At 39.4% G+C, this 14,215-nt stretch overlaps 1 protein-coding gene across 1 annotated transcript in view; it reads left to right on the forward strand.

Moving 5' to 3' along the window:
• Window positions 1-14,215, forward strand: part of LOC145408825 (uncharacterized) — a 214,538-nt gene that overhangs the window by 67,319 nt on the left and 133,004 nt on the right. The window contains exon 3 of the mRNA XM_080279469.1: window positions 388-416. Within this exon, the coding sequence (XP_080135595.1) occupies window positions 388-416 (29 nt within the window). The remainder of the gene's footprint in view (window positions 1-387; window positions 417-14,215) is intronic.

The raw sequence follows: 14,215 nt of genomic DNA on the forward strand, positions 1-14,215 counted from the left end.
GAGAGAGAGAGAGAGAGAGAGAGAGAGAGAGAGACGCTATAGTGGCTTCATGACATGCACTCTGGATTACCTAAACCCTTCAGAGACGTATTTTGTATTTTATTACTGCTAACCTAAGATGATTTTATGCAGCTTAGTAGAGACTTTTTGATCTGGCAAAGTATGAAATAGCCTATTCAACAGAAGCCTTTCCTAAGCTGAATAAAGCCGTGTAGATGTATCGAAAAAAAAAAAAAGTCACCTGATTCAACTTTTTTTGGTATATGAGAAATCTGGAGGGGCAAAGCAAAAATTAATTACTGAATAAACAGATACGTAAATAAAACTGATATCAATAAACACTTGGTCACTTTGGCTCAGAATTAATAACTTTATATTTCATTCCAGCTAACACCACACGACTGGATGCAGTTCAGGTAACATACAACAGCTATGAGACTGAAACCACTAACGATGATATATTTAACCACTTCACTACAATGCCACATTCTTTTGTCTCAATCTTGTCACCACCAGATCATTTCTTTTAATTTTAGAAAGAACTCCTTTCAGTGAAGATATTAATGAAGGCTGTATCTAACCTCTGCTAATTTAAAAGTAAAAAATCTCTATCAGTCAAGAGGTTAATGAAAGCTGCATTTATCCTCTCTAGTTTGGAAATGACCTCTGTTGGTGAAAAGGTTAATGAAAGCTGCACGTAACATCTCTTAACTTTAAAATGAAAAAAAAAAAAAAAATCTCTATCAAGACAAGTGGTTAATGAAGGCTGCACGTAACATCTCTTAACTTTAAAATGAAAAAAAAAAAAAAAAAAAATCTCTATCAAGACAAGTGGTTAATGAAGGCTGCACGTAACATCTCTCAACTTTAGAATGAAAAAAAAAAAAAAAAAAATCTCTATCAAGACAAGAGGTTAATGAAGGCTGCACGCAACATCTCTTAACTTTAGAATGAAAAAAACAAAAAAAAAATCTCTATCAAGACAAGAGGTTAATGAAGGCTGCGTTTATCCTCTCTAGTATGAAAAGATCTATATCAGTGAAGAAGTTAATGAAAGCTGTATCTAATTCTATCAGTCAAGAGGTTAATGAGGGCTACGTTTATCCTCTCCAGTTTGAAAAGTCCCTAGTTGGCAAATTAAACTGTCTGAAGCTGCTGGTAAGAGAGGAAGAGTAGGTCATGGGTTTCAAGGGGTTATGTATGTTATATCAAGGGGCAGTCTTCGTAAGCACTCTTGAATTTAACCCCTTCAATTCAGTTACGTGTTTTTCACTGCTCTACTGCTGATGTCACATGAGTCTGTTTAACTTCGGAGAGGTCCCTTGGAGAGAAGGTGTTGGAAGCTGTATGTACCCCCTTCCAAATCAAAAAGTGTATCCTTCTTTAAATCAAACAGTCTTGAAATTGTAAAAAAACAAGAAATACGTCACCGGGCTGAATGGGTTGAACTGTAAACAACTTTAATTGTTTATACTGCCCTCTTCCCCCATAAAGCTACCAAAAACTTCACAACCAAACTAAAGTGAACGGTACGGCGGCAAAAAATATGACCAAAACGACGGATTTCTTATAAATAATTCACATCTATCGAGCCAAGTTCATCGTCAGCACTGTTAACCTTTCCCCATGCTAGATATTTTGGCTACTTTATTCCATTGACTAACTGATGAATGTACTTGATTTAGTAGTGGCCTCTCATGCTCTGAGGATTACTATTATTATTACTGTTATTATTATTATTATTATTATTATTATTATTATTTATTTATTTATTATCATTTAATTATCACCCTAGCAGCAACTATGGAGTCCCGGCAAACTGAATAAAATAAAGCATTCACTCAGTTTATGACTGTCAATTCTAATTAAAAATATTAATAAAAAAAAACAAGTGGTGCCAGGAACAACAAACCTCGCACGACACCAGTTATTTATTTTCGACCGTTTTCAAGTGATAGCCCTCTGAAAATCCGTGATCTTGCATTTGGCCTTTCAAGGTCACTCAAGGTCAAAGGTCATGGTGCCAAATGAAGGCCCAAATGAGACCTCCTATATCTTGATAATAGGAAATATCTCTATCTTCAGCCAGTCTCGAGTTATAGCCCCCAGAATATCCGTGACCTTGAGTTTGACCTTTCAAAATTACTCAAGGTCAAAGGTCTTGGTGCCAAATGACAGCCCAAATGGGAGTTCCTGTATGTTGATAATAGTAAGTATATCTTCAACCGGTTTCAAGTTATAGGCCTCTGAAAATCCGTGACCTTGATTTTCACCTTTCGAGGTCACTCAATTACCTCCAACATTAAATCACTTCCTTTTGGGACCAGTGCCCACATCTGAAAGTTTCAAGTAATTTCATTCGGCCATTTTTCCGTAATGTTGCTAACAAAGACAGAGAGAAATAAACAAAAACAAAGAAACGAATAAACTCGACCAAAAACAATACAATAATACAACAATACAATAATAAAAAATACAGTGATGAATTATTTTGTCACGGGCATCATTATACCCGAGTTGACGAAGTTTGATGTTTTACTGGACGCGCTCACGCATATGTGCACGTGTGTGTGTGTGTGTGTGTGTGTGTGTGTGTGTGTGTGTGTGTGTGTGTGTGTGTGTGTGTGTGTGTGTGTGTGTGTGTGTGTGTGTGTGAACATTATAAGGCAAAACTTTTCACTTGGTTTGAAACTATTTTCATGGAAGTGTTGAGGGTCAGCCAAGGGTCGATTTATTGTTTTTTTTAGGCCAACGCGTGACCATGCAAAATCAACTTAAGCAGTTTTTATCCGATTTAAACTAGGCTTGGTGGAAGGGCTGACGTTATGGTAAAAATGAAGTGGGTCAGTTTTGAGAACGATTAGTTAAAGGCCAAGGTCAAAGGTGAGGTCATATGTCGGGTCATGCGCCTGATTTGGACTATACTTGGTAGAAGTGTTGATGGTCATACAAGAGACTGACCTAAAATTTTCCAGTACAATATCTTAAGGTCAAGGTCATATGGTAAGCTCATATTAAGCAGTTTTTATTCAGTTTAACCTAAGCTTTTGTGTAATGGTTCAGGGTAGGGTGATTACAAAGGAAATCGTTTTCGACAGTAATCAGTTATATGTTAGGGTCGCATGGAAAGGTGAAAATATCAAGGTCACATGCCAAGGTCAAATTAAACAGTTTTGATATGATTTAGATCCAACTCTGCATGGAGGGTTCAGGGTAATGCAAGGATGAAAGGATTTAGTTTGAGAACAATTTGGTCAAATGTCAAGGTCACAAGGCAAAGCTAACTGTTCGGTCTTTAGACAAGCTGGTGGGCGGCGTGTTCCCGCTCTCCAAAAAGTCCATTCTTCACAGACAGTCGTAAACGTAGTGAACATCCATACAGAGGTAACACTTACAATTTTCTGTATTATTTTTTTCACAAACATCCAGCAATAACAGTGCAACATATGAGAAATATCAGGTGACGCAACATGATGTTCTCACCAAAATTTAATATAGGAATGATAAGTGACAGCATGGTAGCAACAGCTGGGGCACAAGAAGGTGAAGATGTCATGCGCCCAGTTTATGACTTCTAATTTTTCGTGTCAGGTGACGTAGCACTGCGTACCCACCAAGGGACCAAGATAGAACAGAACACCAAAGTTATCTCGATCATGAGAGAGGTGTGTGATAGTCTGGTAGTAACAGTGGAGACGCGACAAGGTGAAGCAGATAAGTCATTCACCTAGTTTATGCCCTCTAATTCTTCATGTCCGGTGACGCAACAGGGCATACCAGCCAAGTTTTAGAATATGAGTGGTTGGCGGTGGTAGGTGGCGTGAGGGAGACCCGTTGGCCAATCGGATGCAGAGTCTGTCAGGCCATCACGTGACCTCAGGATGGCAGGGTTTTTAGTTCTGCAGCATCTGCCTGCCTGCCTGCCTGCCTGCCTGTCTGTCTGCCTGTCTGTCTATCTATTCTTACCCTTTTTCTGTGTTGACGTCTTTTATTTTATTCTTGTTATCTCTGGAAGATATTTATTAAACACAGAAGGAGACTTTTCGGACTAAACTGGTTGGATATAGCTTTCAATAGTCTCTTCGTTACGAGGGAAGTCTCCTAGTCTACGTAAAATAGTCTTACGTTAGTCAGAACAAAAAAAAGATATGGGTCCTCAGGCACAGTGGATGATTTTAATTTCGACTTCTGGAACTTGCCCGAACAGAATATCATTCGAATATTATGATGATTTCCAGGTAGCAGCAGCAGTTGCAGCCCCTGGCTCATGAATGTGAACCTGGTGGACTGCTGGCTAAAGTTGCCCACCTTCAGTTCGTCATCCATCTTTTGGTGGATAGTTAGGAAGCTGATGGACATTTGTATAACTGGGTAACAGAGCCGATCAACTATATCGGTGCCACTGCAAGAAGGCGTCCTTTCCAAGCACCACGATTCCCAGGTAAGTCAAGGTATCTCACGAAAACGCGCCTAATGTCTCTAGAGTCGAAACATTGCATTGCTCAAGCTAATCGCAATTTAACATGAAAGGCAGAACGAGGTTGAGATCACAAATGAATTACTGTGCCCATAACATTACTTGACGAGGGAAGTAGCGATTTTTCACTAAGGACCTTACTGTTAGCTCCTTCAGTCCGATGACGTATTTCTCATTTTATTCTTCCTCTCCCTACACAGTTTTCTTCAACTGTGGAGATATACTTCAGGTTGGAAGGGTTAGTTATAGCATTTTTTTTTTTTTAGCGCCTTCAGTACACGTGGTTCTCCCCAATTTGAGGGTATGGAGGATAATATACAAAACGTCATCGGGCTGAAGGGTTAAAACTGAAAGCACAGAGGTGTGTGTAAGTCCCTCATATTTGGCGTTTATTTATGGAACACCTGGAATTACTAGGTGTGATCAGCCAGCTTCTTACATTATAGTCAGCAACGATACAGAAAGAGCAGACACGTTCTATCAACATTCAGTGTGTTAGAAATATCGTAAAAAATACTGGTATTGTCCACAGTTTCGAGCTCCGTTTTCAAAATAACGCCCTAACATCAATACTGTTTATCCTCCAAGGTATTCCTCTCCTCTCCATACGTTTTTGTCACGTGCTTCATGTCCTTCTATATCCGTTCTTTGCTGCGTATATGAAGATAGAGGTTCTTTATGGTCATCATGCTACTCTTCTAGTACTGTATGTTATTTAGGGTCGCGTTTTCGTGGCCCAGTAGGCTTCCTCAGCAACCTATTTTGCATCTAGGACGTTAGCATTCTCTTATGTGTTGTTTGTACACGTTATGACGATAAAAGAAGATGAAACAAAAGTGAACCTTCAGAGGGTGCAACACCCGTCCCCATCAGTTAGTTTTTGGTTCTTAACATTTACTTTTGCCCTGTGGCGTTGGTTTTCGACCGATTGTTATCAAGGTCGAATATCTTCATTTTTGCCTGACCCGTAAAACTTTCACCAAGTTTGTTCAAAATTGGACCAAAATTATTTGAGCTGACCTTACTCTGAGACCCCGACTTTGATTTTTCCCTGGAGCATTTATCTTGGACATATTGATCTAAAAAACGAATCCTCTTGCCTAAGCCTCACCCTAAACCCGTGTACAAAGTGACCTTGGCCTTTGAACTATTGTTTCCCAAAACAGTAGGTTAGCCCCTCGGCTGACCCACAACTGTTTTTTGGTTCAAATCAGATCAAAATTCTATTAGTTATTTTGCTCACACAGACACACCGATCGAACTGTGGTCTTATCCTATGACCTTGACCTTCGACTACTCATTCTCAAAATCCATTTCATTTGTTCTCGCCTTACCCTAGACCTTTCAACCTGGTTTGGTCTAAATTGGATAAAAAATTGCTTAAGTTAACATTGCTCGGTCAAACTTTGACCTAGCCCTGTCGCCTTGATCTTTTACCTATTGTTATCGAGAAAAATAGGTCAATTCCTTGGCTGTTCCTCTACTGTTTGTGTTATTTTGCTCACACACACACACACACACACACACACACACACACACACACACACACACACACACACACACAAACACACACACACACACACACACACACACACACACACAAAAGAACAGAGAACGGCCACACTCTCAGCAAGCAAAATATATCGCCCGCTTTCGCTTCGCATGCGTAGGTATAATACTGTGCATGGAATGATGAATCAAAATAACAAGATAACTCAGGAAAAGATATTAAAGGTCATCCTAAGTCCACAAGAATGAATAGGTGCTTTGTGGTTGAAATTTATAACTGCTTCAGTCTGATTAGTATTATTATTTTTTTTTTGGCTTCTACCAGATGATTATATTCAGCTCAAAACAGATTTAATGATGTTAAGAGGCGAATGAAAACGATATACAGTTCCTCCCGTTCACGAAGCCTCCCCTGAGATGAATAAAATCGTCTCAGGATGACAGTAATTCAATACAAGGGAATCATCGTATTGAAGGGGCTGTCTTTCGCGACCGAACTGCAGACGGACTTATTATGTACCAGTTGTAATACAGAGGTTGGGTGAGAGGATGACGTGGGCATAATTGGAGACACTGAACGAAATTCTTACATTCACTAAGGTGGAATAGAAAAGACGGACATAAAAATGGGGAAGGGAAAGGTCTGTGTTGCATTCCGAAGAGCTTGCGGTATAAGACTTACGTTTTCAGAGAAGCTTGGCAGTCTACTGGTAAAACTGTCCTAATTAGAGTGACAGCCTCGACACGCGCATGAGTACGATCGTTGCGGGGTGACATTTTTTTTTTTAACCACGTAATATCACTTAAATTATGCTAGTGGTCATCGGCCCTTAAATATACCGGACAGCGGCATCCTAGCCTCGGGCCCCTATATAAGGAATGGATTGGGTAAGACCTAACCCGCGTAGTGAAGAATGATCTCTGCTGCAGCCATAACATCATTATTTATATTTACCACTGACTTTCCTTATGTTATGTTCTCTTGCGCATACCATGAGATTGTTGTTTATAATTTCATGAGTATCTGACATTTGTTACTTGGCCCTGGACGACGTGCCTATAAGATTAAAACAAAGGCAACGCTACGCTGTTGCAGCCCTCCAGCTGACCAAACATACTATATACCCCCACCTCCCTACACACCTAACCAAGGACATAACGACCCTCATCCCCTCCCCCCTCGTCTTTTCTTTTAAAGGTGGGCGTAAGGAGAAAGCCTTGAAGACACAAAACCTGTGCCCTTCGGATTCCTTGTGCAGGTGGCATTGAAATCCCTGGAAAATTATTTCTTAACTTTCTCATTATCTGAAAAAAAAAAAAAAAAAAAAAAAAAACTACTGATGGCACAACATTCTACCTATCAAAAGCCACCAGTTCACTATAAGACACATAACTATGTGAAATTTCATGACTATCGTGAATACTTTCTGAGACCTGGAGCGGAAACAAAATCTCTACTCACGGTCAGCTGCCCTGCCGCCTTTACGTCCTGCCGCCCAACTCTATGGACGGACATCTATTGATCCCAGTGATAACAACACCCTCTTCTGAATCTGTCAGGTGGAGGGCAAAAAAATAATGTTACATAAGCTGACAAATGCTGGAGTTGTGTTTTCAGTACTTCGAAAGTTGTAAATACACATTGCTTTATAATCTCGATAGTAGTAGTAATAGTAGTAATAGTTGTAGTAGTAGTAGTAGTAGCAGTAGTAGTAGTAGTAGTAGTAGTAGTAGTAGTAGTAGTAGTAGTAGTAGTAGTAGTAGTAGTAGTAGTAGTAGTAGAAGAAGAAGAAGAAGAAGAAGAAGAAAACTGCAATAGCAGGATCAATAAAACTGACCTCTTAAATACACTTTCGGACCCTTAACTGAGTAAGATGAAACAGACTGGCGGTAGTTTCTGTAGTAGTAATAATAATAATAATAATAATAATAATAATAATAATAATAATAACTAGAAAGCACTCAGACAACGCATACCTCCGCCAATGCCAATGCCCTTAAAATAGATCCGGATCCGGACCCGGATTCACCCCCAAATTTAATTAATTCTTTCTTGGTCCATGATCCACCTTTCCACAAAATTTCATTGAAATTCACAGAGAGCGTTTGGCGATATTGTGCGGGATACTCCAGATTCGGATCCGGATCAGTCCCCAAATGTAATTGTTTCCTCCTTGGTCCATGGCCCACCCTTCCACCAAGTTTCATCAAAATCCGTTCATAACTTTTTGAGTAATCCTGCTAACAGACAAACAGACAAACAAACAGGCAAACCAACTAACCAACTAACGCGGGGTAAACATAACCTCCTTGGCGGAGATAATAATAATAATAATAATAATAATAATAATAATAATAATAATAATAATAATAATAAAACAAAAAAAATAATAATAACAATTAAAATGATGATGATGATGATGATGATGATAAAAAAAAATAACAATAATGAAGGGAAGGGGCTAAAGGAGGTAGTGTCTTCAACAGAAGCTCACAACAAACAGAATCATTAACCTCTACAGTATGAGGATATACTGTAATTATATCTCTCTTATTAATCCCTCCAGACACTTTTAATTAACGTAGGAAATCATCCCTCATACTTAGCAGGCTAATGAAGTCTATATCTTAGCCTTGTAGTTCGCAAAAGCCTCTCATACATTGAATACAGGAGCCTGAAAGCAACAAGAATACAGTGAAAATACATTATCGGGTTGAAACAGTTAATATCAAACTACAGAACTCTTAAGCTACAACTGAAATGATCATGGCAACGAAAATGTAAAGAAGTTTCATATAATGGTAAAAGAAACTCTTGTATGGAAGTTTCACATAGCGGTCAAAACTCTTATAAGGAAGTTCCATATATCTGTAAAAACTCTCGTAAGAAAGTTTCATATAATGGTAAAAACTCTTGTAAGGAAGTTTCATTTAATGGTAGAAACTCTTGTACGGAAGTTTCAAACAAAGGTAAAATCTCTTGTAAGGAAGTTTCACATAATGGTAAAAACTCTTGTAAGAAAGTTTCATATTTAAAAAAAAGAAGGGCGAAAATAAACAGGCACATAAGCAGTGAATCATTAACATTTATATGATCCATTAAAGATAACAGCGACCTTGAAGCGATGCGCAACACACACACACACACACACACACACACACACACACACACACACACACACACACACACACACACAAATCTGATCCAAGTTAAGGTGAAAGAACAATGGGAATACGAGCAAATCCTGATGCCGTATTCAGAAAGCTTCAGCTTGTCTTCTTCTTTCAGACTACGTACACTGGCAGAAACACACATATACATGTAGAGTTCAGAACCTTGAGAGAGAGAGAGAGAGAGAGAGAGAGAGAGAGAGAGAGAGACAGAGACAGAGACAGAGACAGAGAGAGAGAGAGAGAGAGAGACAGAGACAGAGAGAGAGAGAGGTTATCTGGTTACGTAACGCTGGCCCGGATACAGCACCAACAATTTTGTAACGTCACTAAACGTACCCCACCTTAGCAACATGAGGCCAGGTGGTGGTCACGAATTACCTTACTTTACTCACGAATGTCTTGTGCTCAGAATTTCGTGTTTTACTCTGCTTCCTGTACTATAGCATCAGCGGTGTTCTCTTATATCTCCTGTGAGTGAGTAATATATCCTGCCTCATAATTCCAAATGTGTGAGAAGACAAAACTGATTCTAAGCATTTTTTAGTGGCGAGAGCAAAGCTAGATTATGAGAGAGAGAGAGAGAGAGAGAGAGAGAGAGAGAGAGAGAGAAAATCCTGCAAAACGTACTCAAGTATTGCAAAACTAAAGGCTCCGTGAGGGTGTGAAGGGCTGGGCAGGGAGCGATTTAACACATACTTAGGTCGTGAGGCAATGGGAGTGGAATAAGATAACTGGCCGGTTCACTGTATCTGAGAGGGTAGAAATAGCTGGTCTTTTTTTATGCAGTAGACTCGGGACGAAAGCTGAGAAACACACACACACACACACACACACACACACACACACACACACACACACACACAGGGTTTCCCTCTTATGTCACCACCATCTCGGGTAGTACTTCTCTTTTTTTTTATGAGTGGGAGAGGCATCTTTCTGTGGACTGGCGTGATGGTTGTGGCAGCTGTCTGTGTTTGATAATAGTCTTCTTTTTTCGCAGTACTTTTGTCACGTCACTTTACTGTTTAACTTCAAGGGACCCTTCTCATAGAATGCGGTGATAGGTAAATACATACATACATATCTATCTATCTATCTATATCTATCTATCTATCTATCTATCTATCTATCTATATATATATATATATATATATATATAAGATGCGAATGAATGTGTTTGAATGGATGAGTAAATGGGGAGTGTGCCGTCCTGTCTCGGCTACCTCCCTTTCCTTGGGGGAAGCAGCCTAGTTATATATATATATATATATATTGATGAAAAGATAGACAGACAGATACAGATAGATATAGATAGATGACTGGATGGATAGATACATAAATATATAGAAAGATACCCGGTAGGTAGACAAAGATAGATTGATAGATAGATAGACATACAGATAAGTAGGTAGAGAGATATATATAGATTACTGCTCTGTAGAGTGATTTAATCTTCAGTGGGGTCCAGAGTTTGCCCTCTTTTCTCTGCCAAAGAAGAAGAAAAGCTAATAAATACCTGAACTACTTAACTTCAGCTTAGTGTATTTTTTCTTGCCCCATCGAGCAACAGCCATAATCACTCAAAAAATCAAAGTTTTACCCACTGAAAACTATGAACGAAATCACACACTAGCTATAGAGTACTTGACTTCATCTTTAGGAACTGGGTCACTTCCACATCTGAATTCTAAGTCGAGGTTGCATGAAATTCAAGTAGTCTTATTTAGTAAATATAAGAATGCGTGTCCTTCATTGCTAGTTCAGTCAACCCATCGGTCAAGCTACATCTGAGCTGAAAAGGATTATGGATTATAGTCATGTGAAACTAAACCGGGTACTCTTTTCTTGTGTGTGTTTTTTTTTAATTTGACTTGTGTCACTTAAACACATTAATTTCGGTGACGCATTTTCTCGGTCAAATCATGCTATATTCTTTTTAATAACCAACCTATCCTAAAATTGTCTTATATCCATCATGAATGCTGAGTCGTAACAACAGATTAGCTCTAGAATATGATGCCAGTCACGAAGAAATATTAATGAAAGGATGTAGCGCTAAAACACTGTCTTCATCTGACCGTGAGCCGTGTGAAATAAGCAGCAAAAGCACGAAAACCACGGCCAAGGTAAAGGTGAAAAGAGCATATCTCCAAACAATGATTCTTTTTAATTTTAGGAGAGACCATTTGCGGTGAAAGGGAATCTGTGTAGGCTGTATCAAACTACCCGACTCAAAATCTCTCCTGAACTGAATAAAATCATCAGGAGGCAGCAAAAATTAATTGAGGAATACATCATCTGCGTGAAGAGATTAAATTCTAGGTCACCGTTATCAGTTATCTGATGTTGTAAGCTTACGTGTGATAATAAACTGACTGCACTTTTTTATTCCATAAATGATAAGATTGGTTAGATAAAAGATAAATGACTGAGCACCTACGCATGCATTCATGTTCACACTCAAGTAAGCATGCACGAACACACGCACACACACGTGTGTGTATATATATATATATATATATATATATATATATATATATATATATATATATATACACACACACAAACACACACACACACACACAACCACGCATTCATGGAGAGAGAGAGAGAGAGAGAGAGAGAGAGGGGAAGGCAGGGAGGGGGTGAATGAGGCAGGCAGGGATGGGGTGAGAGAGGCAGGCAGGGAAGTGAGAGAGGCAGGCAGGAAGGGGATGAGCGAGGCAGGTAGGGAGGGGATGAGGAATGCAGGTAGCGAGGGAGTGAGAGGTGAGAGAGTTTAGTAAGGAGGGGTGAGAGGGGTAGGTAGGGGGGACAAAAGAAGTAAGGGGTGTGTGGGAGGGGCTTGCGAAGCTAACAGTGCGGTATCTTAAGTCTAGGTAGTGAAAATACTATTGAGTGAGGTGGAGCAGAGTAAAGGGATGTGGCACCTGGCCAAGATGTTGACGGCCTTATATATATATATATATATATATATATATATATATATATATATATATATCAGCAGCAGCAGCAGTTTTAGTATCCACTGCAGGAGCGGCCTATCCCGACCGAAGTCGGGACGATACAGCCAATGTATCTCTACAAAGTGGCTTAGGCTGTCTGGTAGAGATTGTATGTAGGGTGAGAAGTGCTTGTAAGTGTAATTACGAAACGCACACTCTACCACTGTACCACAGAGGCTCATATATATATATATATATATATATATATATATATATATATATATATATATATATATATATATATATATATATGTGTGTGTGTGTGTGTGTGTGTGTGTGTGTGTAGACTGTTTGGATTAGCTTATTTTCTCGTAACCAATGATTTACTCTAAACACACTATTTTTCAGGACAGGCTCTTATTCCTTCATACTCTTTCCGCATGTGGAGAATATTTTCCTTAAGAGACTACCGCTCCCCAGAGAAGACTGCTTCCTGGGAACAGAACTGTTTTCTTGTGCAGAGTATTTCCCCCTTAAGTATTTCCTCTGATCCGAGTTGCAAATATCCTTCTCAGAAAATTTCCCTACAACACAATATCTTCCACGAAGAGGCTGTAATAATTCTCCACAGCAGATTATTTTTCGTGAACAATCTTTTCCTCTGTGCAGAAAATATCCCCATAACTGTTTTTACCGGCGAAACAACGTATTCACCATGAGTAGTGCCGTCAGTATTTTCAAAGTGCTCTTGCTACAGCTTTGTGTGGTTATAATAAATAGGTCCATATACGATGCCCTTCAATTCTCTTGTATTTCTCAGTCAGCATTACCACTGTCTACCCAACATAATTTTTACTACCTATAGCACTTTTCATCTCTAACAGCGTCTACTTTTTTACGTCCACTGATTGCATGGTTGCTTGGTAATTTCAAGAAGCAGACTAAATTAACTGCGTTCCCCACATCAGCAGACGGAGCCGTCTTTGCGAAACACAAGATACCGCAAGAGAGTGCAACTTACTGAACATCCTGTACTTTACACTGAAATATCGGCTGGTGTTTTATACTTCCCCTTCCGCATTTAACTTCACTACGAGTACTTCTTTAATATTTTGATCTTGTTTTTAGGTCGTATTCTAAGTGGCATTGGTGATTTCGTAGCACCTCTTCCTTACCGATTTACTCTGCACACCACAGTGCTATATCCTGTTGTGTATTACTGACACAAGGTATGTCGACATTAAAACGATATATAACAACACAATAAAAGCTTAAAGTGTACTACGCAAAATGAATCCCTATGAAAGAAATGCTAGGAAGCCTTTTGTGTCATGGTACGGCCATAGGAAAGACCATATGAAGGATCAATTTTTCATGATCCTATAACATCAGTGACGGCTGTTCTCTCAATTCTCGCTATTTCCAGACGATATTATTCAGCTTAGGAGCGACCTCTCGTAGCGAAGGCTGCTAAAATGGAATAATATGGAGAGACAGGCACAAGCAGAAAGAATTAACCGCTTGAATCCGATGATGTAATTTCTTTCTTTCTTTCTTCTTTTTTTAAATTCTTTTTTCTTGCTACCTTCGGACTTTTTAGTCAGGTTAGGAGGGGCGATTCCAACTGAAGGGGTTAGATATAGCTTCATTTAACCTTCCACCACGATAAGTCCTTCCTCAATTGAATCATCTGGAGACAGCAGGAATATAACACACACACACACACACACACACACACACACACACACACACACACACACACACACACACACGAAGTTTACGGGCTTTCTTTGCCAACATTCTTTGTCTTATTTTAATAGCCTTGTCAAGGAGCTGTAGAGGGATGCCTTAGTAAGATGGCATCAGTATGACTAAGTGGTTCCACTGCCTGGTCATACAGATGTCCCTCATGTCTCTCCCTAACTCCGCAATGGGAAGACTGTGAAATGCAGGAAAGGGAAACTTCAGCCTCCGGTCCACTGGGTTCATGTTCAGATGAGCCTGGGGTTGCAACTACTACTAACCTGACCTTTAGGAAATACCTACATTCTGTTCACTTTAACTTGGCCTAAAACAGCCATCACTTCGTCTTGATTGCTGAGCTGTAACA

Source organism: Coenobita brevimanus, chromosome 78, assembly GCF_032717465.1.
Source record: "Coenobita brevimanus isolate Jiangsu-jjx chromosome 78, ASM3271746v2, whole genome shotgun sequence".
Taxonomy (NCBI): domain Eukaryota; kingdom Metazoa; phylum Arthropoda; class Malacostraca; order Decapoda; family Coenobitidae; genus Coenobita; species Coenobita brevimanus.